At 37.5% G+C, this 27,665-nt stretch overlaps 1 protein-coding gene across 1 annotated transcript in view; it reads right to left on the minus strand.

Annotated features, from left to right (window-relative positions):
- BICC1 (BicC family RNA binding protein 1) overlaps nt 1-27,665 on the minus strand; it is a 76,550-nt gene that overhangs the window by 31,997 nt on the left and 16,888 nt on the right. The window contains exon 2 of the mRNA XM_009325845.1: nt 26,299-26,368. Coding sequence (XP_009324120.1) covers nt 26,299-26,365 — 67 coding nt within the window. The 5' untranslated portion in view covers nt 26,366-26,368. The remainder of the gene's footprint in view (nt 1-26,298; nt 26,369-27,665) is intronic.

Consider the following 27,665-nt stretch of genomic DNA (forward strand, 5'->3'; position numbering starts at 1 on the left):
TCCGTCAAGGAAACAATTTAGATATGACATCCACATCAAAATTTTGCATGAGAAAAGTTACTTGCAACTAATAGAGTTTGAATTCTTTGAACTAACTTTGCAGGACTTGAAAGTACATTGAAATTATGTACCATCTGCAGGAAAAACAACAGGTACCCAAGTAATACTGAACCAACAAACAAACAGATCACTTCAGGAATTGCTTAAAAATTCAGAGGGGCAATTAGATCATACGATCTGATTCTCTGTATATTACAGACCCTTAAATTTCTTAAATATACCTCTCCATGGAACCAATTAACTTGTTTGTTTTGCAGTTCCTCTGGAAAATGTGGAAAAGTGGAAAATTGTCTGCTGTAATGGTTCATCAGTTTCAGCCTCCCAGATTTGTGCCTGATTTGCAACACGTTTTGCACTTAGGCTCACTGGTTCTTATACTACCTTCCCCCCCCCACCCCGAGATTAAAGAACCCTTTAGCGTTCAGTAGTGTCTTCCAGTGAAGGTCCATATATGCTAAGCAAATCACCTCTACCAACTCTTTTTTCTGAGCCCAACCCTAAATACTCTCATTTGATCAATCATTAAGAAAAATGAGCTAGAGAAGCTGCCTGGGTTTTTCCTGCCTAAATTATTTATTTTCGATGTAAATGACTTTCTGTTTCTATTTTTAGACACTATACCACAGGAGATAATTAAAAGGCAAGCTTCTCCCAAACTTCTTGGAAGCCCAGTGCAGATCAGGCTGCATTTGACATCAAACAACTGTCTGCTAAATAGAGAAAACCCATCACTAATGGAATCAGCATTTCCCTTCAGTTTCAGCTTTCTGGTTAATCTGAACTATTTTGTGGAAAAGAATGAAATTGAATAGTATCTGAAAATTGTTTTCAGGATTTCTGTCTGAGTAGGAATGAAACGACTATGTAAGGTCTTTGTGCATCAATACAAGGGAGTAATTAAAACAGTTGACTTAAGCTTTCTAAATGTTTTCTGAAGCTGTTGCCACCAATAAGGAGCCAAATACATTAAAAATGGTTCCAGACAATTTGTTACTTATTGGCACCACAAACTTAGGGTGTTCAGTACTTGTGTATGACAAGTGATGTCTGTTTGCTATTGTATTTACACTAGACTAGGCTGAACATAAAACTTTTCCCTGCCACCTATTTCCAGGTGCAACTATTTATTCCGTGGATTTAGAGTTACATTTTTTAATTTAGAAAAAAATTACTACCTTGCCTTAGTACTAAGACAAAAATACTTGTTGGATAAAGCTCTACATTTAATATTTGAAATACCTACAGGGTGCAACTGTGGCAATGCATTCTCAACAAGGTCCAAAACAAGATAATTAGCACTCTTAAAAATCTGAAGAGGATTGTCAGGCACAAAGGTATAGCAGGTATAATGTATGTATAGTACTGCCAGTACAGATAAGCGTAAAATCACCTTCCAGTCAGTATCTAGACTGACCCAATTGACCACAGTACCTGCACAGTCTTAACTGGAATGAGGCCACCCATTGAACAAGACCAACTGATTCCCACAGAAATGGCTCTTGGTGAGACTAGGGCCAGAACAATGCCATTTTTGTCCAGATGACAACTGGATAAGATCACCAAGATGTTATGCCATTCTTTATCCCTGAGGAACACTGGTTTTGGTACCTATTTTTACTGGGGGAAAAAAGTCCCATTCCCCCGCTTTTTTTTTTTTTTTTAAAGCTTTTAAACACAACTGGAAGTATACTTTAAATAAAACTAGAGTTACAGCAAAGAACAGATGCCTACCATGAATGAAGAAATGAGACACCAAAACTTTACAAACTATTTGCAAACACAGAACAACGGCTTCAGAAGAAGTCTGCATGCTAAAAGCATATAAGGCCCTAATGCTCTAAATAAAAGTGTAGTAGCAGAAACTGGAAAAGAGTTTGACTCATAAGAAACAACATGATTAGTGCATTGCACAATATAGATCACTATACAATGAAATTTTTTATCTTTTAATCGATTTTGATGGGCAGTATCTTTTTCCCTAAGAATGGAAAAGATAAATTTAATTTTAACAGATTCCCCCCCCCCCCCCGCCCCAAGAATGGGGGAATATTTACATAAAATAGAAATCTAAAGTTGCACAACAGAAAATGCTGGAAATTTTTCTCAACAGTCTTCATTTTGCCAGACTCCTGCCTTGAAGTGGCCTTTTATTGCTCCTATCCTCAAATTCCTCACTCCACACTTTGGCAGAGTTTCCACCTCCTCAGTCTTTGTCTACAGCTATACGAGCAAGCCTCCAGCTTTTTTGCTACTATTGTGTGCAACATTTCAGTAAACAAAATTCCTCCAAGCAAAAATACGTTTGTGCCAGTGCAAATACATCTATAAAAACTTTTGCCAGGCAAGTAGTTCAAATAATTAAGACGTTTAACTGTGTAGGCCTCTCCTGCAAATCAGACATTACATTTAATGTCTGGGCAAGCTCTTCAGACCACAGCTATGCATCTAGCTTGTTTACAAGTTGAACAGACTTAAGTTACAGAAATGCCACTGGTCTAAAAATAGCTAGACAACTGGGCAACACCAGGGTAGATGACAGTCATTCTTAATAAGTAGCTGATTAAGATCTGAATAGCCCATGAATATTACTGAACTTGAGCCATTCAAAGAAAAACAAAGACAAAAGAGACCTAGCAATTTTAAGGACAAGTTATGGAAATATCTGCCCCAAAATTACTAGCAAAAGCACACTAAGCCATATGAGAAGTTAAAATAAAAAGAGAAAGCCAAATGAACACATGTAAGTTGGCATGTTCTCAACTGAAAGAGCGAGTACATTATTCACCCTACAGCAACATGATGATACATAGGTCTATAAAACAAGTTAATTAATCAAAAAGGTCAAGTAGGACTACCTATTAATATGGAAAAAAGGATAATTGAATTGAAACAATTTATTTAATGCTTTTAAATAAATTAGGAAATACTGTGTGTACAGTTGTTAGAGTGGATATTCACTGACCAAACTAGATGGACTGATGATAACCAAGACATAGCCTATATTGAAATAGCCTCAATCTATTCCCATGGAGAATAAACATTAAGGCTAAAAGCATGCAGCAAATGCTCATGATTAAGGGCATATGCAAAGTAACTCGACTGAATAAGAAAGGAAATTTGTCACTTGGGCACTTCTTGCTGTTGGCTTATCAGTTTTAAAAGAATTCTCACCCCCCCCTCCAATGCACCTCAGTGCACTTAGGTCACGTCCCAGTATCTAAACCACAGAAGAAAAAAGCTACTTATGTATTAAGGCTGAATGCAATGGGCCATTTCCTACTGCAGACTCCCCATGTATCCTCAGACATATCGCTCAACAACGTGAGGTTTTTTGGTTTGGGTTTTTTTTTGTAGTTTAAATTAGACTGCAGCATCATCATCTCTGAACGAGATTTCAACTAGCTAACTTGGGCATGATCAAAGCCTACCCAAAGCATCACAAAACTCAACGTGGGCTGCAAGCAATTAATAGTGTCTTCAGAGCAGACATATCCTGAGGCTCTGGGCATTCTAGGGGATGTTTTTATTGTGGACAACCAGCTGATTACAAAACATCCTTGGGAAGAGCTAGAGCCATTGCCTATATGTGCGCACACATTTGAAAGACTCTTTGTCTTCTCAGAACTTTTTGACTCTTAACTTTCCCCCTTACTGGCATCTAACTCCAAACCATCTTTAGAAGGATTTCTGTTCTACTCAGAATATGTTGCACTGCTTCTGCCACAGCTCCAGGGAAAGCAGTTTACACACAACCGTTCACTCTTTTTACATTTTGGTTGCTGTTATGTAGTCACCTGAGGAGCATTAAGTATCAGAGCATTGCTTTTCAATCCTGCACTGTAACAACTGTATGATGGTGAAGCCTACTATCCCCTCCTTACTTCTCTCCAGCGTTTATAAAAATACATGTATGTACACATATACATACACAGACACACATATACATGATATTCATGAAGCAGAGACTGGGTAAAACACCACCAACCTTACACACACACACAAAACCGAAGAAATGCTGTGCAACATCTAGTAGAGCAGAGCAAAGAATCCTGTTCCTCAAAGATTTCATAGTGTAGTTCAAAAGAAAACTTTTAAACCTGTAACAGGCTACTTTAAATAAAATGGCTACTTAAAGTGAAATAGCTGTTTGATGTAGCCTCACAAATGAAAAGAAATAAAATGAGGTGCACTTCTACTCGGGTCTCTTAGCAGCCTAGAAACATCCCAGCATAACACCGAAAATTAACGTTCAGAATGCACAGAATTAGGTTAAAGTCAGCCAGAAACATCAGATAAGCTTTAAAAAAATAGATTACCTGTACAACTTATTATTTTTGGAGAAATAAACTACTGATGACTGGATTTCGGACCCAGTGACAGAAGAAATGAAGTTGAAAAGACTTCTCTTAAAGCGTAAGCAAAGAGGTAAGACAAGGAAGAGGTAACAGAACGTATGGCAATTTAAACAGAAAAGTGACCGGATTTGAAGGGAGAAGGGGAAAGCCAAGGTGGAGAAGAAGAAAACCTGAAAAGAAGAAATGAGAATGAGTTAATTGTAATCACCCAGAGACTCCATTTCAGTTACACAACTTCAGTTTCTTACCACCATAATTACCTTAAATTCCTTATTTTACTTTTTCTGAAAAAGATCATTAGGGACATTTTATAAATGCATTCAGACAGTAAAAGGCACACACCATGCTGCAATTCTGCTACTTCTTGGGCAGTTGCTCTTCAGCCTTTAGCCTAAGCACACACCCAAAGCAAGGCAATCTCTCAGCAGGACACAAAGTCTGTTATGTCTTATTTTTGCAGCATGGAACCAATGAATTCATAGTTCATTACTTAAATGTCTGTTGCCATTGTATCTCAAAGCACAAACACAGAACCCCAATGCCTGGGAAAGAAAACAAGACATAAAGGGAAGAAAAAAACCTATAGGATTATAAGATCAACTTAACACAGGACTTAAACAACCCACAACATTCCTATCAAAAATAACACCATTATATTTTCACTGCACACAGACTCATATTCAAGGTTACAATTTTGACCCATAAGCCTCGAGATAATTTTAGTTTCTTACACACACATTTGCAAAAAAAGTCATTGTGGCTATATTTTAGCAAATAAAAAGCGTCATAACATCTGACTCATGAGCCCAAATGCACACCTCAGGCTCAACCTCCTTTGCAGATTCTCCCACATCCAAATCCGACTGCACTTACTTTGCATCTTCATGCTTCCTGATTACTGCTGCACCTTTTAATGTCTTATTGCTCTGACTGCATTCCACTGTGTGAGCTGATTTTTACATAGCCATTGGAAAGTATTAATTCTGTGGTTGGAATAGGAGGATGCAGCTAGTCTTCAGCAAAGACTACTGCACTAGATACACCTGAGTGAACAGGACAAACAGAACTGTCCTCTTGAGAATCAGTATGAAATGAAATGTTATCATAAAGATAACAGCTGGTTCTTGATAGGTCATCAGACACCCGATGACTAAAGGCAAAGACAGCTAAACATAATATTTTTTGGTTACGATTATGAATACTTTATTACTTTCTCTGCTTTAGTATCACATCTACAGAGTGAAATGGATTCTCCCCATAAAAGTTTCCCTTTCCTGGATTATTACAGAAGTTCTTATTTCAACTGTGTTTCTGATGAACATGGTGAACAGGTTTTTTGTTTTGTTTGGGGGTTTGGGGGCTTTTGTTTTGCTTTTGGGTTTTTTTTTTTTTAAGAGAAAAATAAAAAGTCCAATAAAGAAACATCTGTACAACCTTCTTGAGAGCTAACCAAGTAGCAACAGCTACATGAAGTACATGAAAATTATTCTAATTATTCTTATTTCAAGTTACAGCAAGGCCTAGTCAGATCACGCATCATAAGTGTATTTGCCTTTCAAAGAGTCTAAGCTTCCCACCCCAACCCAAACATAGGGGATATAAATGCACAACATCAAGCACTTAATCAGCCACCAAGTAAAGATCTGAAGTGCAACGAACATAGTGCAAAGATGCAACATTCCACAGAGGAGCAGAGCATCCCAGTGAGGAGATCCCAATCAGCAAACAGCCTCTGCAAGAGCATGAGATTACAGGCAGATTCCGACGAGCTAATATTGGAGGCAGAGCAAAAAGTAGCTCAGAAGCTGGAAGAGGAGGTCTGAGAAACAGACTGGTGCCTGTTGAGGCCAGAAGCCCAACAGCAGGAAGAGTTACAATCGGGGAAGTACGAATGGCTATATATGACCAATTGGCAGATGGTAGAGAGATGTTTCTGGCCACTGCATTGTCAATAGTAAGATTTGAGCAAATATTGCAAACACCAAGCATAAAAAGCCCCATTAGATAGTCTTACTATTTGCATTACAGTGAACTATTGTTAAAGACTGAGTTTAGAGCTCTAACAGACCTTTTGTTACTCATCTTGAACACACATTATTTACAGTACTTACTTTTTCTTGCTTATAATAAAAATAACACCTGTGTATTTTGAAAAGTCATTGGCTTATTGCTCAAATCCTAGTGCATGGTATATCCGCATCAGCTACCCGTGTGATGTTGGTACACAGAGCATGCAAACAGACGCAGGCATAATAAGGGCTCACAGCAGCACAATACAGGGGTTTTCTCACAGTGCTGACAATCCAGTAAAACTCTAGCCTAACAGTCCACTGTCTAATACTGATTTAATGGCTTAGTAGTCTCTTATGAAAGAGAACTCAAGTGCAAGCAGATCATATTCACTGCCTATTTTGTCTTTTCATCTACCAGATACAAATAACATTGCCTACAAGAGATAGATACTATGGAAGAAAAAACCTTCGTAACTCTTTCTAGAGCTGTAACGAAGGCAGTAATTTTCTTTTCGATACAGAAAGTTAGATCATTGTCACATACATTACATTTCTACATCTTTGGTTTGAAATTTGAAGTGTTAGATATCAATACATATTTTGAAGTTATGATAATATTAAGTGCATGAACTTTGACTCAAAATTGGTATGATTGTTATCAACTAGTTTCTGCCATTCATTGAACAAGATTATTTCTTTTTTTATTTTTTAAAAGCACAAGGTGGTTTTTTTTTTTTTTTTTTTCCTTTTTTTTTTTTTTTTTTTTTCCTTTTTTTTTTTCCAGCCAACATGGCAATGTAATAGCTTTTTCTATGCATCACTGCTGTGCAGGCTATAGTCTCCAGGAAGAAAAAAGCAAATAGGCAGATAGGGGAAGTAGTGTTTCCACCTTTCTCCTAAAACCATTTGTGATGCACCTAACGAAGAAAAAAAATTAGTCATCTAGTGGAAATTATTTATGACTGTTGAAAACTTCAGGATGCTGTTATACAAGCGATTTTTGATGTGAATACTGAATTACACATTTTAATCATATAATAATCTACCATTTCTTGGCTTTAGCATGGTAATATTTGTATGGCACTGTAACAACAATTGTATGTCTCACATTAAAAGGTTATTCTTATTCACAGATATTAAATTATTTTTGCCAGAATGACAGGCAGTTTGCAGCTGATCTGGGAAGTGAACCTTCCTCTCATGAAGACCACTGACCTACTTAAAAGCTTCTGCTTTTCTTTCCAGGGAGGGCTTTGTAGCAAGTAAACAACACACTACCCACATTGTTCCTCTGTAAGAGTAGTTTCTTTGTGATATGCTTAAAAAAAAAAAACCACCTGAAAGATGTCAAGCGTTGCCTTTTAAATCAGGAAATTATCCCTGAGCTGTTCTCAGATGAGTTTTCTCTGCATCTCTTCTGTGCATCTACCTCTCTCCAGTATTAGACCAATAGCAAAACTGGCCTCTAGAAAATTAATCACCTGTTGAGCATCTGTGTGATGTGAATTTCAGCAGTCATTCTGATAAATTGCTTTTTGTGTGCCCCAAAATTGAGCTTAAATGGAAGGATGGGGATCACAGAGTGGAAGACTATGTCAGTCTCTAGTTCACATGTAAACGCAGTATGGAGCACATTGCAAGGTATCTGCTAATGGCTAGAAGCTCCTAAAAACCCAAAACCACTATGTCAGCTAATTCCAGTTTTCGCTGAAAGATTGTGACAAATCTGTATTCCCAAGTAATTTAATTACAATGATAAAAGTTTATATTACTACATTCCAGGGCTTGAAATTTCAGTTTTTACTACAGTTATGCCAAGCACTCTCACTGGCTGTCGAGCCCCTTGATAATTCCCTTTGTACTACAACTGTATTTGTATTTTGGCTCTCCCTTATCTGCCTGAGTATAAGCAAATTGCTGTTCTTTATGGCGAGTACAGCAAGCCCTAATCAAAAATAGAAAAGCCCAAAACTTTGTTCCTACTCTTCTTACAGGAATGAACACAGTTCAAATCACTCTGCTGTAAATTTACTTGAAGTACCATGCCCGCCTGCTGGCTCCTTTGCTACTTAAGATTTTGTTTCCTTAAATCATTCAGAAATGTGACCATAAATGTATTGTATCTTTCTCTGAGCTGATACAAATTCATGATTTTACGTTTTTGCGTAAACATTCATTTACATTTGTAACATTTGCGTAAACGTTTGCGTACCAACATTCGTTGCTGTAGGCACGCATATACACTGGGCACAGAAGAAATGACAAGCTAACCGCAAACAAGATTAAAGGCTCAAGCAAATGTGACTTTCTTTAAAAGCTTTCTCAGTTGTCACCTACACTGCACGCAAAGGGGGGAGAATTAATTATCTGGCTGGTTTCTGAAATGGTAGCAATCTGGAGGCCCGTTTAAATAACTCCAGTAAATGAAATATTTGCTGCCAGCTGCTGGCACAAGGGATGCTGTGGATTTGTGCATGTCTAACTGCTCAGATCGAAGAGAATCAACATGAACTCCTGCAGCCAAGTTTGAAATGGCCTGGGACAGTCTTCTGTTCATTTATTTATTGCAAAACAGGGAGGAGTCATCTATGCTTGGGTCAGCTCCTCCAGAAACAAAAGAAGTAAACGAACTTGTGATCTAAACACAAGGGTACTTTAATTTTTAAAGTACACAATTATAGGGTTTGGGGAATTTTTCTTCAGAATATGAGAAACAGTATGCACTGACAGTTTCTCATTTACAGAGAAAGTTAACAAAAAGCAGATGTAGCTCGTAATACAGCGACTGCAATACATGCTGTAATTAATCTGGCATTCCAAACAATAAACATAATGTCAGCAAGAGACTTGCTTTAAATCTTTAAGTCAATTATGTATTGATTGCCTTAGCAACACATTACAGAAAATATTTACCATTTACAGAGTCCTGTTAAGATAAGCAGTAGGTAAAAAACTGCAACAGGTAGTCTGTAGGTTAACTAGGTACTTGCTGCTAAGCTTCCTAAGGTGAATACTTGGAGAACTATTAAAAATGCAGCGATTCTTTTCCTCGATATATTCACAAGCCAAACATTATAAACACAGAAAACAGCTAAACTTTTCCATCTTTATATCTCAGCCTGAGCAGCCACTCACAAGAGACACACTAGATATTTTGTGTGCATACATGCATTTCAGATCGACAGTATTTGCATATTTTGCAATCTTGACAGATTATAGAAAAACTAGACTAGAAGATAGTGAGGTATAGGAAATTTGGGCCTTCAGGTAGAGACTATGTCTGCTTAGAAAAAGGGTGCCAGTGGTATTGCATCTGAGATGCCAAGAAACTCAAAAGTCGTCTTTGTTTCAATTCTATATTCACAGTTTAAAGTAAAAAAAAAAAAAAAAAATTCCACTTAGTTTTCCACTAATTGTCTCTCTATAGCAAAAAAAAAAAGTTACAGCCCCTTTCTAGTATCTCATACAAATCCATCATGTCCCATCAATTTAAACCAGGAAAACACAGAGCAACAGCTGTGGACAAACAACATAAGACAGCTGAAAATTGTCCCCACAGTTTAGCTGTCTATTTGTGGGAGAAGACAAGTTTTCCATTAAGTGTAGAAAAGTCAAAGTCAAATTCTAGCTCTCAAGTATATTAAAAAAAAAGTAAAAATTGGTAATTCAATCAATAATAAATTTATGCCATATTCAAAGTTGCCTTCAACTGATTTTACTCTGACAAATTTCAACCAGAATTAGACAAAGAATTTTTGCAAATACTTGTTTTTGTTTACTGTTACCACCAGGCATAAGAGTCACTCCAAAAATTACCTGCAAACAGAAGACTTACAAAACAAAGACACTGCTTGAGAGAAACTCAAAAATATAACCTAGCACTCTCCATATGCTACCATGCCAGTTTAATGCCTGAATGTCAATGCTGGGCATAGGATTATGTCAATATTTTAATTAGCAGCTATGGTCTTACATACATCACTGTCTAGATAAACTTTAGCCTGCCATGCCCACCTCCCCCCCCCCCAAAAAAAAAAAAAGAAAAAGAAAAAGCTATATGATTAGGGTGATTAAGCTGGGGCAACTGAAGAAGGCCAGCAAGCAAGGGGAAAAAGTCCATTTCAACAGCAGGAAGTAGAGATTTGCAATATTTTCAGACAAAACTCTTTAGTGGCACAAATACAAACCCTCTGTCTCCCAGAAGTCCCAATTTACTCATCCAACCCTCTGGGGTCCCACCTTCCTTTGGAGAGGCACAGTAGCTTTATAAAGTAAGCTCTCCATCCTCTCACAGCAATTTCATAGCCTACCCTTTCAGCTCAGCCAAGTCTGAGAGCTGCTTGTCCTACAGCTTCCTTCTCCTCTGCTTTAGCGGGTGGTGAAGCGTGGACACGCAGAACTGTTGTATGGCTCTTTATAACCACTCACTGATCCACTCCAAACATTTGCTCTGTACCTGACTAGCTTTTCTCCACCTAATAAGGCAGTGAAGGGCCAGGGGAGGCACGGCGGAGCTGCTGCACATAACAGCCCTGATTCAAAAACACAACAAATCTGGGTCCCGTGCCATCCATTAGCAAAACTGGCTAGGACAGCACAATATTCATCACTTGGCTTTAAATACCTAGGCACTGCTAATGGCAGAATACTGGTTGTGAAATAATGCAACTACACACGGTTGGGGCTGTGGCAGGAAGAGTGACAGGAACTTAAAAAAAAGCCCAAATATTCTGCAGAGTCTCACCCATAAGGAATGCTCCCCCCCCCAGCACCGACTCTCAGCCCAGCTCTGTGCTCATATCGTTTCCTTGCCAGCAGACGGAAACAGAACAGCAAAGGACACCCCTTGCAGATACAGATTTAGGAACCTAAATTTAGGCACTCAAATATAAGTTACGAGACGTTCATTTTCAGCTGCTGCTGAAGTCAGCAATGACTGTGGTTCAAGTTTTATTTACTAAAATGACAAAAGAGGAAGAAGTAAAAAGCATGCAAAAAAAAAATCCCTGTCTGTCATTGGGGGTGGGGGGGGTATGTGTGAGAAAAAGTTAATTGCCAAGAGTCTCTTACTTCTTGACAATTTCTTCCTTTGGGCTGATATGCTATTTACACTGCTAAGTAGTATTTTTTCATATTATACCAATAATTCATGCTACAAATGGCCTTCTCCATAGTAATTTTTTTTTTGCTTTTCTTCTAACCCCCTCACACTCTGGAACAAATCCCATCCTTACTTACCGAATCCAAAAGTCTGCTCCCCTCCCTAGTGCACTGATGTGCCTTGTCGTGGCTGTTCTACATGGATTCCCTCTTGCAGCGTCCTTCAATAAACATCTAAATTGGGATCAGTTCTTTTAAAAAAGAGTCTCAGAAGGACTGAGCTATTACAGGTGGTCATTTAAGCCACCTTTGTGGCAGGATCTAGTATACTAGAGCACTGTTGGTAGTTATTTAATCTGTCCTGAAAAATCTCCACTAGTAGGGACTCCAAAGCCTATGCAACTTACTACAATAATTAGCTATCCTTGTCCTCCCTAAAATCCAAGAGAAATCTCAAATGTTTGCTTTTAATCCTAAATAGACACTGATAACAATCACCTTTTCCTATTCCCACATAGCCTTCATTGTTTTTTTTAATTATATATAACATTACAATTTTTTAAACTACTCCCAATTCTTGTTTTCAAAGCATCTCCTTTGCTTTCCCCTGGATTTTCTCCAAATTGTCCAAACTCTGAAGACCAGCAATGGTAACTGGCATGATTTCACAGATGAAACCTCAGCAGTAGTAAGTTGCACAAAATAAATACTCCTTTTATTTACAAAAAATGAGCCTGAATATACATCCAAGTTTGCTTTATTCTGGGATACAGCATCACACTCCAGTGCCTGTTTAATCTGTGGTACACAATGACATTTAAACCCCTTTCTTCAATACTGTGCACCTGATCTTTCTTCTCCAAGTAGCCTGTGTTCTATTACCATTACTGAGTTGTCACTAATTTTGCATTGTTTCTCCAATTTGTTTTGAGTGTAAATTGAGGTCTGTCAACTTGATGCCAGTTGCAAATTTTATAAATACATCTACTTCATCAATTAATGATCAATGAAAACACTGCCCAGTATGGGACAGTACATCAGAATACCTAACAGAAGGAAAGATGCTACATTTCAATCATTTTAAGGATGGGAAGTCACCAGATCTCCTTAGGTTTCAGGCAAATTTCCTGCAAGCAGAAAAGAAAACAACAAATACTGCACCCAGTCACATTCAGTGTTTTTTTCCCCCTCCCATAAAGTGTATGCTCATTCTGAAAGTTTGGATTTCTTTGAAGTGACCAAATGTATATCTATAAGCAAGTCAATTCATGTTTGTAATTCTCCATGAAGTACCCACAGACAGGAAAGCTAACGTGAGCTTAACTTCTCACTGCACTCCATTACAATAGAAACGGGAGATGAGGAATACACACAGGAATGTATTTTGCACATGTATAGCTTAGTAGAACTCCACAAATTTATTGCTAAAAATCTTGGCGGGAACTGTTCAGCATTGCCATATTTTAAGCAAGTTCCACAAAACAGCTTGCATTTTCTTGAAGCCCATTATTTTCTCAGCTTGCTTTCTTGGCTATTACTCTCCTCCCGTGTTGCGAAACCAGGCAGTTTACATTATTTGACATTGCACTGGACACAGGTCTAATAAGCTGGATGACAGTTGCACTCAAATTTAATCCTTTTTATTGCTGTCTTGTTTTACTTGCGCACATTCTAGTTCTGTTTTGTGATTTTTAGCAGAAAACGCCAATATCCTCAACTCCCATGGACTAGAAATTCATGTTTTGCATTCCCAGTATTTTAAATCATACATATGTTTTGATGCAAGATGAGACATCTGTTAAATGTTTAATGAATTGAAATTGCAGTCATCTAAATCACATCTTTATGGAAGTAGCACAAAGATATTAGAGATAAGAATAGTGACATGTTAGGTATTTAATCACTGGTCTAGGACAGTAATGAACATCTGTATCAATGCAGTGGTGTTTACCAGCTTTTCCCCAGGATATTCATCAAGTAGAAACTTCAGATTTGTGTCCGATCTCATTTCCAAGACTAGGATACGTATTGGAAGTCCATGCCAGACACCTATGAACACTGGGCTGGAATCCTCTCTACTTCTCGGTATACAGATTTTCACCCAGTCCTTCCCCCACATCCACGTCTTACCACCTCCCATCTGTTTTCCCATTATCTTCGTACCATCTTCATCATTCACTCTCTATTATTCTGCTCTTTCAAAAGCCTCATTTAAGACTCCCTCTCTTACCTCACGTTTTCTGCCATTCATTTGCTGAATCACATCTACCTTTGTCCAACTGTCTTCAGTCTCTTCACCAGTCTCTCATTTCCTGTCCATGTCTCGCTTCCCCCATTCCACTTCATTCCCAACTTTTTCCTTTCCCACAGCTTTCCTCCTATTAACAAGAGATCGTTTGCCTTTCCCTCTCTCAGGAGTTAATATAGAGAGTGTATGTTGCCAACAGTCCTCAGTGACTAGCCGTGGTTGATACCATCTGGCAATGTTTATCAGTCTCACTAGTTAAACTATACCTATTCAGCAGCTTCAATCGCTGCCACACAGCCAAAACTATAGGCTACCAGAGTTCTTGACAAGCATTTACCATAAAATAACAATCATTTTGTAACTGCTAAAAATTGGGGGGGGGGGGAATAAATTACAAGAACACTATTTATGCCCTGGATTTTGTTTTCTTTAGATCTGACTTGCTTTACAGGAAATGTTAGTCTTGCCAAATTGTCAAGGAATAAAATGCCTAGCACAGTTTATACAAAGTTAAGTTTGTACAGATGAAAAGCTTAAAATTCTGAAAACCATATTATAGTTATTTTTCAGATATTCCCTCCTACTGCTACTCCAAAAAAATCATATGATTCAAATTATAGTTTCCAGAGGAAGTCATTAAAGAGACTTTCTATCAATGATGGTTTTGTATGTTTGCACTTGGTCTTTGGCACAGACTCAGTCTATATTTAGAATGCACAGTATAAAGAATATTTGAAACCACAGCAATTTAAAAAAATAATCAGAATTTCATTTATAATACAAAGAGATTTGCAGAGACAGGATGATACTCACTTACATTGTAGTTCTAGACAGTTTATAGGAATTGCACAGGTTTGAAGAGGGGAATGCAGTAGCCAGCCCTACCTGCAAGTGCTACCATCGGCAGGAAAGCCTGGAGCATCACGTGAGGCACTGGCTTTCTTTGAGGAAGATTGGTCTTTGGATGGCAGTTACAGAAATGCAGTTTTTAGAAACTGGAAAGACTATAAAATGTTTTTCTCAGCTACAGAATACCACACATTAGGTATTATTCCTTCAGAGTATAAAAATGTAGTGTTCTCCCCAGTAATACTGGTGGGCATATGGGGTTTTTTTTTGTTTTGTTTTGTTTTGTTTTTTTAAGACTGTGACAAGATCCCTAAGTGGATTTCTGCTATGCATGCTAGTTTCTCCATGCTTTTGAAAGCTGTTTTGGGGTCCTGGCCTCCTCCACTCAAGCCATTTTTGTTCCAAATCAAAACAAAAATTTGAATCATGTTTACTAACCTAACATATCATTACCATTCACTGACCAATGCTTAGTGCATACCTGATGTGTTTAAATTGCAAACCTAGTTGAAGATGCTAGTAAGTTTTTCATATTAGTGTCAAACGTTTGCATACAATAATGCATTAGATTGGCATGAAGAACTTCAACATCCCTTGAAACCTTCCGAACCATTACTATTTAAACACATGGAAACAGGAGTGAGTTATATTAAAAAAAAAAAAAAAAAAAAAACCACGAAACATGACACTTCCCCTTTCTCAACACTTTTCCAACCAAACCCAGGAAAAAGTACATGCTGAAAAGCAAAAACAACAAAAACATACTACGGGCTTCAACTGGTATTTGACACCAAGAGTTTATCTTCTCTTATGAAAAATCCTAAAGAGTATGAATAATCTCTTCTCAAAAGGAAAAAAAGCATTAGTGAGTGGTAATAGTTAACAAGCAGATACCATGTAGCATTACAAGCAGATGACTGCAGCTCCCCAAGAGCTGCATTCTAAAGCCTGACAGGCTAAAATACATAACTGATTGATCGGAATTATCTGATTATTATTTTCTGTTTTCTGATGACTGTCACTGATGATGCAGGCTATTAATGCATTCTTGCAATCTTGTTTCCTTTGAAAAGGCCTGTTTGATTTAGATCAGAGCAAGAGCAAGTCAGATAAACCAGTTTTAAGCACTTCAGAGGACACTTGTTACAATCCAGCGTAATTAGAGAAAGGCACAAAATACTTGAGCAAGTAGTTCTCCATCTTATAAAGAACTTCCACAATGAAGGTATTCTGCATTTCAGATTATGTAACTGTTCAGTTTTATTTCACCTAAGTTGCATGATTTAAAAGCAGCTATAGAAGATGCCCCATTGATCAAGTTAATCCATTTTTACTTATGGGGAAATGCAAAAATAGCATCAGTTTTGTTGTAGAAAGGTCAAGCACAAGAATAAGTGTAATGCTGTTCTAAGGAATTTCCCAGATCATGTTCCACGTCTGACTGAAATTTTATTTTATGAAGCAATTGCAGATATAAGAAATGATCTTCCCCTCCCTCGAATCTTGTTAGCACTTTCAAGAAACATTACAGAGCATCCTTTATCTCCTGACATGACTACCTTCAATATGCAGAAACATACTGTTGTGAAATTCATGTGCTTCTAAGATACGAGCATAATTTTTAAAAAAATCTACTTATATACACAGTTATCAGCTGGACAATTGCGTAAGAGGATGAATCTTTTTTCTTGTTTTTAGTGAGGTCAAATAAAAGCTGCAAAGGAATTTTGCTCCACAAAGAGAGCTGACACAGAATACCCAAACCAACGCTTCTGTTGTCATGGGCACCAACAAGGGAAAAACATCTAAATGCCAAGATTTTTAAGAAAACCTTTACTGAACTGGTATGAAGTCAGACTTACAACTTTATACCTTGGGAACCAAAACCAAATAGTTTTAAGAAAAATTCTGCTGACAAAAGAGCACAGGCCTCAATAAACCAGCGGCCCTGAATGCCCTCTCCATCAGTGGGTTTGACACCAGGGCATGCCAGGCTGGAGGGCTGAGCTGCCTAGCAGGTAGCTATGGAGGCAGAGGGGCAGACCTTAAGCATGCAGTAAGGCAGGAGAGATAAGACCACAGTTGTGCTGTTTAGCAGCTGTGAAAACAGCTCTGTCTCCCCGATTTCATTTCTAGCAGAAATAGTTACTAGTCTTCCCTTTAGGAGTACTTGGAAAACACACAACCGAGTGCAGCTTTTTCGTTAATCGCAACATACAGAATAAATAAGGTTGTCCTAGGGGTATGGCGATCAAAAACTATTGTGCCTACTGCTATTGTATGAATTTGTCTCAAAACTGATGCACTAGGATCCTATTTCCACTTACAGATGGGAAAGACACGTGGAGTAACTTCAAAAGCTCATCTTATAGCACCTTTTTGCTGACCCACGTGTAACCAGGTAGAGAGCTCCTCTCCTGAGGAACAGGTGCCTACAGCACAGAGACATCAAATCATCACCTCCACCCACTTTACCTGATCGATTATTGACAGGGGACTATTTCCCTTGCCCTGTAAAGGTGGCGATCCACATTAACAGCACTGCAAGAGCCTAAAACAGTCCTCGCATCGGCAGCAGTGATAGAGCTGGTGGCAGAGTTCCAGCTGGTATACGGTATGGTATTTTCTTTGTAAGAAGCAGCATGACACTGGGCAATTTGAACCTACACTTCCATTCATCTGCACTGAAATCAATGCTGAGACAATAGAAATAAAAACTTGATCACGAACCAATACAAAAGTTACCTTTGTTTTTAAGCATCTAAGCACTTCAGAGGCTTAGGTGCTCTCTTTTCTGCATCACTTTACATCCCTAGTTAAAGATGATAGAACAGGCTGTGTTTGTTCAGAAGTGAACATCACTCCATACGTTTTCGGTTCCTATCAAGAGAGGTAGGGTACAGCCTTGCAAGACAGTTGGCACAATTTTCAAAAGCATCTTAGTAGATTTTAAGCTAAAGTTTGTCAAAAAGCTCCATATACCACTGCAGGTCTCTAAGGGCCTGATTAATTCTATCATCTCCCTCCCCCCCCCCCCCCCCCCTTTTTTTTAATTGAAGTTAAGGCTCTCAGCCAATTAAGTGGCTATTCATAGCACTGAATTTAAGGTAGGAAAATTAGTCGATTATATCCCCCCTTCCACTCTATTTGTTTTGGGTTGGTTTGGTTTTGGGGTTTTTTTTTTGAGAACAGCAGAAGCTACAATTATTATAACTAGAAACAGCACACAAAGAGCTGAAAGTAGGTCAAGAACAAAAGTTGACCAAAACTATGAAAAATTACTGTTACAGTACTTGTTTCATTAACAAGTCTGAAGTAATTGGTAGCCCTGTGATGCCATGTGACCTTCTAGGTGGGGTTGGCTTAGCATTTAAGACTGACATGCAACATAAAACTCAATGGATTATTGTATTTACAGAAACACAACCTATGAACTCCTTTTACAGTAATTTACAGTAAAGAGTATTTTTCTTAAGCATAAAGACTGGTAAGTTAGCTACACAGATACATATCGGCAAGCATACAAGCAATTCCAGCACATTAAACATTAAGCTCTGTTTTCCATTATTCAGCACATCATTTTTATGCAGTTTCAGAGGTTATATACGGTTACAAATAAAGAGAACGTCGTTTTAGACGTGAATGAAATTATAGGAGGACTTCTAGAACTTATGCACATGAAGACTTTTAACACACAATTTACATGGTCATATTCTCTAGAAAAGTAGCAGGATTCACTTTTATATTCAAGGAATTAAGATCAAATCAAGTGTAATTAAGAAATTTAGCCTTTGTAAGAAAATGTTTTCATGCAACTTAAACCATCTCTGAAATATACAACCTTTAATTTCTTTTGGGAAAAAAAAAAAGAAAAAACCAAACAAACATGCGCTGACATGGTAGCTCAAGTTTATATGCAGATGTAAATTCCCCTTCCCCCTGCCCTAAGATTTAAGTCTCAATTTGCCAAGCAGAGTGTATATAGTAAATACCAATTGATTTGAAACATTTCAATGTTCAGGTTGCAGCCATAAACTGTCTAAATCTATATAAAGAAGTCTGAGAATATTCTTAACCTCAATGTCCATATTCACAGAAGAGCGTTGCTTGTTTTCCTCCATTATATAAATATATGCACACCTTCACATATACCTTTATTTTAACTTTCCAGACTACACTGATCTTCTCCATGAAGAATTCAGTAATTCAAATATAAAAAAGCTGATAATATACTCCCTGACTACATTGTACAAACAGCAAAGAAGTTCATACACAACCAGGCTAGCCTGACATGATCGATTCAAGTTTAACAGAGTACCAAAATAGGTTAGGTATTTTTATCTGGTCATTTTTTGAAATGCCAGTTTTATATACGTAGACGAATTTAAAAAAGCATCAAGCAATTCCTCCTTACCATTCACTTCTAGGAACACTTTTAGAAATGGTCGTACGATATCGTACAGTATGTAACCATTATTGAAAGCAACACACAGGGACAGAATTTATTATAAAAGAGCTCTCGCTGTTTAAATCAATGGGTTTTCATAGACCCATATTGGGTTTTGGACTGTGGGGAAGTTGTGGGGTTTGTTTGCTTTTTTGGTGGTTGGTTTTTGGTTTCTTGGGGCAGATTTTTTTTTTTTAAATCCAAAAAATCCAAACAAACAAGAAACACTACCTCCACGCCCACAATCAAAATGAGAAGGTAAAGATCTCCGAGCTCAACAGGCATAATTTATAGATGCTATGTTGCCAACAACTGCAGTTTTTCCACAATACAACTAGTTCCAAATTATTTTTTAACAAAATTAAAAGCAGGCATAATATATGCATTGTGAAAAAGGAAAAAAGAAACAAATCTCTCTTCAGCCTAGAATAATGAAGTCATTTAAGGAAAACACAGAATTAAAAAGCTGTGTTATGGCTGCAGCTATATTAAATAAGGATAATGTACATGTAAAGCCTGAGAAAAGGAAAACACTGAAGACTAAAAATAAAGCAATCCTAACAGTTATTGTTCTATATGCATATACACACACACGTATACAGCATAGCATTATGTATTTCTGCTGCAAGGTCTTCAGTCTTGTAGATGCTCAACTGCTGGAAACAGAGTCTACAGTTTTCAACTTAAGGAGTTATATAAGACAAAGAAGTAAATAGCCTAAACTATTAGGTAATTTTTAGTTACTTTTATGCTTGTTCGACTAAACTCAGACTCGGCCAATTTCTTGGGGAAAATTTCAGACTATATAACTGCACTTTGCAAACATTCCAGCCTCTGAAGTACACCAAGCCACCTGGTATTTAGAAAAAGATTAAGTATGTAACTTAAAGTTTAGTAGCATAAACTGAAATCCGTTTGGTATTCCAGCAATCCCAGCAACAATTGAAAGCAGAGAAATCTATTAATTTTGCTAAACTTCGCATTTATTAGAAAGTATCATCAATGTAATGAGACAGAATCTCCTGAAGTGAGGGTCCAAGACCACTTTATGCCACACAGACACTTTGCACTGTACTCAAAGTTTCTCAACTGCTGCCTCATTAGGTTCATTGCTTTGCTTAGGGGTGTTTTGGTTTGGTGGGTTTTGGGGGGTTGTGGGTTTTGGTTGGGTTTCTTTGGGGGGAGGAGGGAGAATCCAGAGACCTCCAGACACACTAGAAGAGGTTATGATGTTGTTTAAAGCTTACAACTCCTACAGAACAATGCTGCACGGAGTTATTAACTCTTCCATTCTCATTGACATTTCATCATAAAATATTGGGTTTGAACATGACCATTGACAATGTCTTACTTGCATCCATTAATACGCTGGAACAAGCAATTTGAGGTGTTATCCATAGGTTTTTTTGCCATGAGTTTCACTGAAATTTCTACTTGGGAAAGGCAGTCTCCTTTGTACAAATGTGGGATTCAGCTCAGTTCCAATATTGAAAGCAATATTGCACAACAGTCAGGGATGCGTTCATGTTTTGAGAAATGATGTAATCTCTCCATGGAACACGTGTGTAAATTATGAAGTGTCTGCACATGGGACATTAAAAACTGGCAAGTACAGTGCTGAACTGCTCTTATGTTAACTACTTCTCCATGTATGATATTTCACTGTAAGATTTAGCATCGAAAGCAGTTTTCACTCTTTTTCAAGATTCTGTTGACAAACTAAATTGAGAAAATTAAGTATTTCTAAAGAGAAAAAGAAATTATGTGAACAGGATAAAATCAGATTGGAGATTTATCAGAAAACCTATGCCAAAAGAGTAAATAACTCAGCATTGTATTTGCACACATTCATAAGGCTGCACAGCCTGACGCCACATCTTCTCTCTTCTCTGCCTCCCTTCTCCCTCTCAAAATGTAAACTTCGGCTTTTATTACAATATTGGGAAACAATTGAAAGTTGACTTAAAGCAACAGACATTTTAGCAACAACATTTTAGCTTACTCTTGGTATCTAAGGCAGTAACTTGCATGCAAGTTTGGCCTTAAGTTCACCATGTAGTGACATTTCTGTTTTAACAAAAAAGTAAGACTCTAGCTTTTATCATAATGCCTCCTGGGATGTGCAAAGCTCTTCCCTTGTGTCTAAACAACATTCAAATAAATGGGAGCAATGCTTTACGAATTTGGTTGAAGTCTCTCAGTACAGTTATTTGCCTCAAATATAGTATTACAGTTGCTAACTTTATTTTGCATATTGTCTCAGCAGTTTAAGATGCAAAAAAGGAAATAGTGGAATCCGCTTGCAAGATAGCTTGCAAAAGGCAAAGTTTAAGGAAAAAGTGTGAAACACCAAATTGTCAGGCAATGAATGCCAGCAGTGCCCACTGCTAGTTATTGCTGCCTTCCTTCTAATGTCTTCAGTGCCACTGTTTCCTCCCCTCCTGCCATTCTCCTTATATATGAATTTGACGTTATGTACTTGACTTGCCTTTGAGATATGTTAATGAAAAAGAGCATGTAGTAAATGTTTTGATAATAGAAACTACTTTAAATTAAAAAAAGTTACTGAAGCTTGATTTTTGAAACAGAAGATGAAAGAATAAGTAAAAAGAAAAATCAGGTGAGGAAAAAAATACACAAACAGAACACAAACTGGATTTTTTTTTCTTAACCAACTTAAAATGCATCAGTAAGAGGGGAAAAAAACAGAAAAACACAAACAAAAAGCAAACAAAGAAAAACCCAACAAACCCCAAAATCAGAAACAGCAAATGAAAGAACAGGTGAAATAAGAGCAGCTCAAGAAAGAAAGAAAAGAAATGAGTGGTAACTTGAACAGATAAAGAAGAGCTGGAGATTGTAATCCGGAGAAAGCAGAAGAGGAATGAAAATATGGAAAGAACAGGAAGAAAGAAAGGAGCAACAGAAGTTCAGTAAAAACAGCCCTTTTTTAAAGTGAACAGTGAAAGAGACCCCAGAGTTATCCCTGCTCTGTAAGCTCAATTTACATTGCATTTCCCCTTACCACCTTTTTTAACCTCCCATAAGTTTCCCTGCTCCAACTCTCTAAATGAATTCCTGCCTAGAGCCACTATGTTTCCAGGAGCTGAAATTATTCTTATGCTGGTTGTTACCCCAATGCTATTTCAAGGCTGCCTGTATTCTGAGCGCACACATATGCCCATAACTTCTTTATGGCTGTTGAAATACAAACGTACGCGTGGTGAGCGTGGAGAAGAGAAAAGGCCCGGGGGGGGGGGGGGGGGGGGGGGCACGGGCGGAAATTAAAAGAAGGAAAGAAAAAGAGTAGGGAATATCGGTGAAATCTTAACTCACATATACCCATTTTCCTAAAGTTCCCAAAGAGCACCTTAAATTACCATCAACAAGCACTGCTGCTGAATAACATGGTGTTTACCAGCTCCCAAAGCATTAAGCGTTACAGATTCATACAACCATATGGTGAAGCAGACTGAGGATACAGTTTGGGTTAAAACAGCTGAGGTTAAAACAGCTAGCAAACGCACACACCCCACACCCCCCCCCAAGCCTCTCCAATAGTAAAAATCATCCATTGTTAGTTTTAAGCCAGCCTGGTCCCCTATGTGACAATATAAGCACCAGCGACAGCACAGAAGAAAGGGCTGGACAACAAGAAGAACAGGAGAGCAGGACAGGTCAATATTTTAGGAGGGGAGAAGGGAAAAATGTTAACTTACGCCTGCTTTGAAAGTGTTTGTGGAACTATAGCATCTGACCATTTAGGATTTGGCAATCTACTCTGAACTTTTATACCACTGAATAAATCTTTAAAAGACAATTAATAGCATTCCTAAGGAACAGTAACCATAACAGAGTGAAAAAGTATGTTGAGAGCAAAAGGGGAACGGATAGAAGAGTTATGCCTCTCAGTTTGATTTTTAATTCATTGGACTACAGAAGATCTGAAAGCTCCAGAACAGGAGGTTTTGGTATGCCCTGAACAATTCAGCACCCATGCAAAGCAGAGCAGACCATGCCAGTGCTGATCGTTTCATTACTGCTGGACAGGAATCAGTCATTACAGAAGTGCTTTAAATTGTTTCACTTCCCCCTCTGAAGCCTTAATGTTATGGGATCTCTTTGTCAACGTGAACAAATGGCTTGCTTAAAGATGCTACTGCAAGATTTATATGTTTGTGTGTTTTCTAAACATGTATTACAAAATACTTTAACCCTCATCGCTCCTCATCACTAGAGCAAGACTGCAGCATCTGGTGCTCATTAAAGCCAGGAAATTCCTGTTGTGCTCTTTATGAAACTGTTGAGAGTTGATAATTGATTTTTGAGTTCTAGCCTTTGCAAAGAGCTATTTTAGCAGTTTCATAGTATAAAAGAAATTTTGCTTAACAAATTGTTTAAATTCTGCATAATGCTAAAACCAGGCATTAGCATTTTGCAGTTCAAAGTTTTCTGGAAATATTTATCAAGTTTGAGTTAATGAATCACCATTATGCAAAAAACTACATATTGAGTGTCAATCATCAATTTAAAAGCTGTAATCAGCATAACACAGAAAAGAAACAATTTAGCAACTTGCAGGTCATCTACTCTTAGCACTTCAGCTTCATCACAGTAATTTTTTCCACAAGATCAGAAAAAGATTCTGGGTCTTGTACAGAACTTAATCTTAAAACCTTGCTGAACCTTATTATGCACACTTTGTCTGCAAATTGCAATACCTATGTGTTGTAATTAGAAAGAAAATACGTACTCTGTCCTTATTAATTTGTTATTAACAATCTTGAATTAAAAACTGACAACAGCAGTGAGAAGAACACTACATTAAGCCCTAAATGTTTCATGATAGACTGAACAAGATGATAGAAATAACACAGCTAGAGATGTCTTCCTAATGATTGTTTTTCCCCTATTTTGGGAGGAAAGCTGTGAATGACCAAAGGCCACAACATACAACCACAGAATGTGATGCTACTGAAAACTGCAGGCAAATTATACTGGAAAATTATGTGAAAAATTTGGTACACTTGATTATGATAGGGTACGGTGTATGGCTGGGGTACAAGACTGTCCACGCATAACTGCTTCTCCCTCACTGAATGGCTGCTTATCAGGCACTTGGTTCCCAGCCAAGGAGACGGGGAAAGATAGCTTGTTCTGAGTTCAAGTCCCCGGAGAGCCGGACAGTTATTTGTTGCAGACTCTCCTCTCAATCACAAAATGTCATTAAGTGAAGCTAGAGTATGTTAAACACTTAGAATATTTTCCCTATATAAACAGCTGCTGTAGCTGCAAATGGAAAGTTACAGAATTGCAAACAATTGATACCAAGTGTAAACAGAATATATAAACTACACTTTTATTTCACAAGAAATAGGAACCTCTAGGTTAAGGGGTTCTTTGTACACATATTGTAATTTACTATCTTAGGTGTATATACACACACAACTTCCCAGAGCAACGCTAGCAAGAGAGTAAAAGTCTTAACTGTAGAGCCATCCTGCAGTCCACAGGCATTTGAAACATTTTTTTAATAGTATAGCATGTTGCTAAAATGCCGAGTTTGAAGCCCATCACTATCTAAAGTTTCTTTTGGCATAAAGACTTTCCAGGATAATCATTCCCACTGCAGATGCACTCAGTATGCCCAGCTGTATTATGCGTTCCCTCCCATCAATTTTTAGTTTTATTATCAGCTTATAAAACTTTTAGCTGTTTTATTTCCCCTGGTATTCAAATTCATTCCATATACTGATAGAGCTTCACCACAAATCTATTATCTTTTCTTTGAGATCACTAATGAAGAGGTTAAATTAATCTACATATAAAGCTGCACCTCTAAGTACCAATCCAGAATCCCAGCCAGCCACCTCTTACCCCTCTTTTCATGGCCTTTCATCCATGCTTTTCGTCTTCAGAACTAGGCTCATTTAACTGACAAGAAAACAAGTGCAAGTACTGCTTTATTTGTTCTTTTCTCCCCTCAAAAGAAAAACAAACTCTCCTGCCTCAGTTTCCTGAGGAGCTTTAGCCGTGTATCAATTCATAGCACCTCAGGCAGAAAGTATGCAGAAGAACACAGGTAGAGCACAGGTTTACCCAGAGACGTTGTCACTCTCACATTACTATAAACATTAGTTCCACATATGAATATATACATACACGACACCTGCGTTTTTTCCAGTCTGAATTCCTTTCCCATTTTTCCCCTCTGAAGTGAGATTCTTTTTCCATGCAAGTGGGCAAAAAAAAAAAAATTAAATCAATTTGTACTTCAATACCATGTGGGAAAGCACCTCAGAGACTGAATCTCACTTTACACCATAAAAGTGTTACTAATCATGTACCTTTCTAAAGAGATTATTTTTCTTCCCACGAGACCTTCTTCATTTACAAAGGTTAGCCCACATCTCCACCTATACATCCTAAATATAACGCAGAGAAATTATTTGAACTCCACTTTCTTGGTTTTTAATATATATCAGCCTGAACAGAAATACATGCAATGTTAAAAATCACTCCCAATTTCATTTTTCCTGCAGAAGAGGAATTAAGTGTTACTTTCATTCAGTCACAGCTATGATTCTTTAAAAACAGAACTAGAAGGCTTATTTCAAAAAGGATGTTCTAGATTGTATACTCGGTTCATATTAATAGGCTGTACTTCCAAAAGAAGCATAATTTAAAACACATAATACTGGCCATTCCTAAGAGACAGCTCTACTTAGGTTTCTTAAAGAAACCAAAAAAGCATGCAGACTCCCTCTGTCAGGGACACAATGAGTATATATTGTTCTAACTGGGCTTGACCAACACACATATTTGTAGTCTATAAAAACAAACAAAAAAACTCCACAGAACATCCACTAAACTACAATGTTACCAGAAAGACTAACTGGCTTTGGCTGCTGTAAAATAAACAAGCTGTTCAGATTAGATGTATAATTATACAGAAGAAAGCACACATGCTAAAGACAGTAAGTACAACAGTATTGATAATAAAGTATTTGCAGAAGTGCAAGCTACTTAAAATAGGTTTGTATGTCAAATACCTATATCAAGCTGAGACAACTTCAACAAGAAATTCTTACAAAAACAGTAGACTGAAATGAAAATATTTCATGTGTCCAGTATTGATGTGGTGACTCTAAAGACAGAACTGTTTATTCTGTGGTTTTACTACTCTAACAACTAATTCCACCCCATAAAAAGAACAAAACAAAATACCTTTTTTTGATTTTGCTCCAATCTTCAACTTTGATGGCCAAGCAATCTGTGTATTTGTTTCTTCCATAATCTGTTAAAAAGAAAGCATTTATGAAAAAATAAGTTTTTATTGTTCTCCTACAAAGTCAAAAGTTCATTTTTGGAAAAGATTACGTTTACCATTTTTAAATCTTTTGACTATGATTACTAATAAATAGCACAAGTCATTAACTATTTTTCTGGTTTTCTTGAGAAGTACTTTTGTCTGGTGATAGGTGGAGCTGAGTTCTGATAATTCAAAAGAAAACCAAAGAGAAAATCAAGATGCTCAACTTTTTCCATGAAGTTCAAATGACCACGACTAGCTACAGCATACTCTAGGTCCATCTCAGAGGGAATTTCAAAGCTTTACGATTCAATAAAAATATTTATTTAGTTATCTTAAAATGGCTTCTAAGTAAAGCCTATCAAATTTAAATCAAGTCCTTTTGAGTCTCCATAAGTCAAGATACATCTGTTTGCCTTCACAGGTTGTGGGGTTTTTTTGCCTCACCTTTACCTGAAAACAACTTTTCATTGTAAGCCTACCCAGACTTCAAGACACACACTCACACTTATACTTTGAAATCCATGTAGTCATTTGGCTCCATGTACTCTCGTTCTGTTGCCGCCTTTGTTTTAGTGAGTAACTCCACTAGCCATAGGCCTATTATACTGAAATTTAATACTGGCACAGAGTTACAGTGCATCACTAACACATTTAGAAGTAATACAGGAGAAGGAACTGAATGACACGAAAGACTTCATATATATGAATTGAAATGCAGTTCTAGGAAATGCTGGGCCTGTCTACTGAGACTAAAGAACTTCTCTTTTATATTGAGATCTCATCAATAAGTATGATGAGGTCATACCTCTCATCACACTTGAGAGATGAGACTATCTGATCATCATGAGTAAGAAGAGAGTATCTCATCATTATGAGGACCTGAAGAAACGAGAAAGATCTGCCCATATTAGTCCATGACAAGATGGTTGTAGGATGCCAAGAAAACGCATCTAGATGGTTGTAGGATGCCAAGGAAATGCATCTATTAAACAAATATCATGCTAGGCTGCATCAGACAAGGCATTTTAATAGAAGTGTTGATTACAGAAGGCCCAGATGAATTTTCACCTGGAACAAGTTGTCCAGTTCTGCTCACACATGGACAAGATTTTGTACAGCAACAGGCAAAAGGGTCCTCGTTCCTTTGAAAATTTCAGTAGCTTATTGAAAATTTCAGTAGCTTATTCTAAAAGAGATTAAAAGCGATCAGTTTGCTCAGCTTGAATAATGTTAATTAGAAGGGGTCCTAGAATCACAGAACAAGTTTGGAAGAAAGGGA

The sequence above is a fragment of the Pygoscelis adeliae genome, unplaced genomic scaffold (genome assembly GCF_000699105.1).
Source record: "Pygoscelis adeliae isolate BGI_AS28 unplaced genomic scaffold, ASM69910v1 Scaffold4, whole genome shotgun sequence".
In the NCBI taxonomy this organism is placed as follows: domain Eukaryota; kingdom Metazoa; phylum Chordata; class Aves; order Sphenisciformes; family Spheniscidae; genus Pygoscelis; species Pygoscelis adeliae.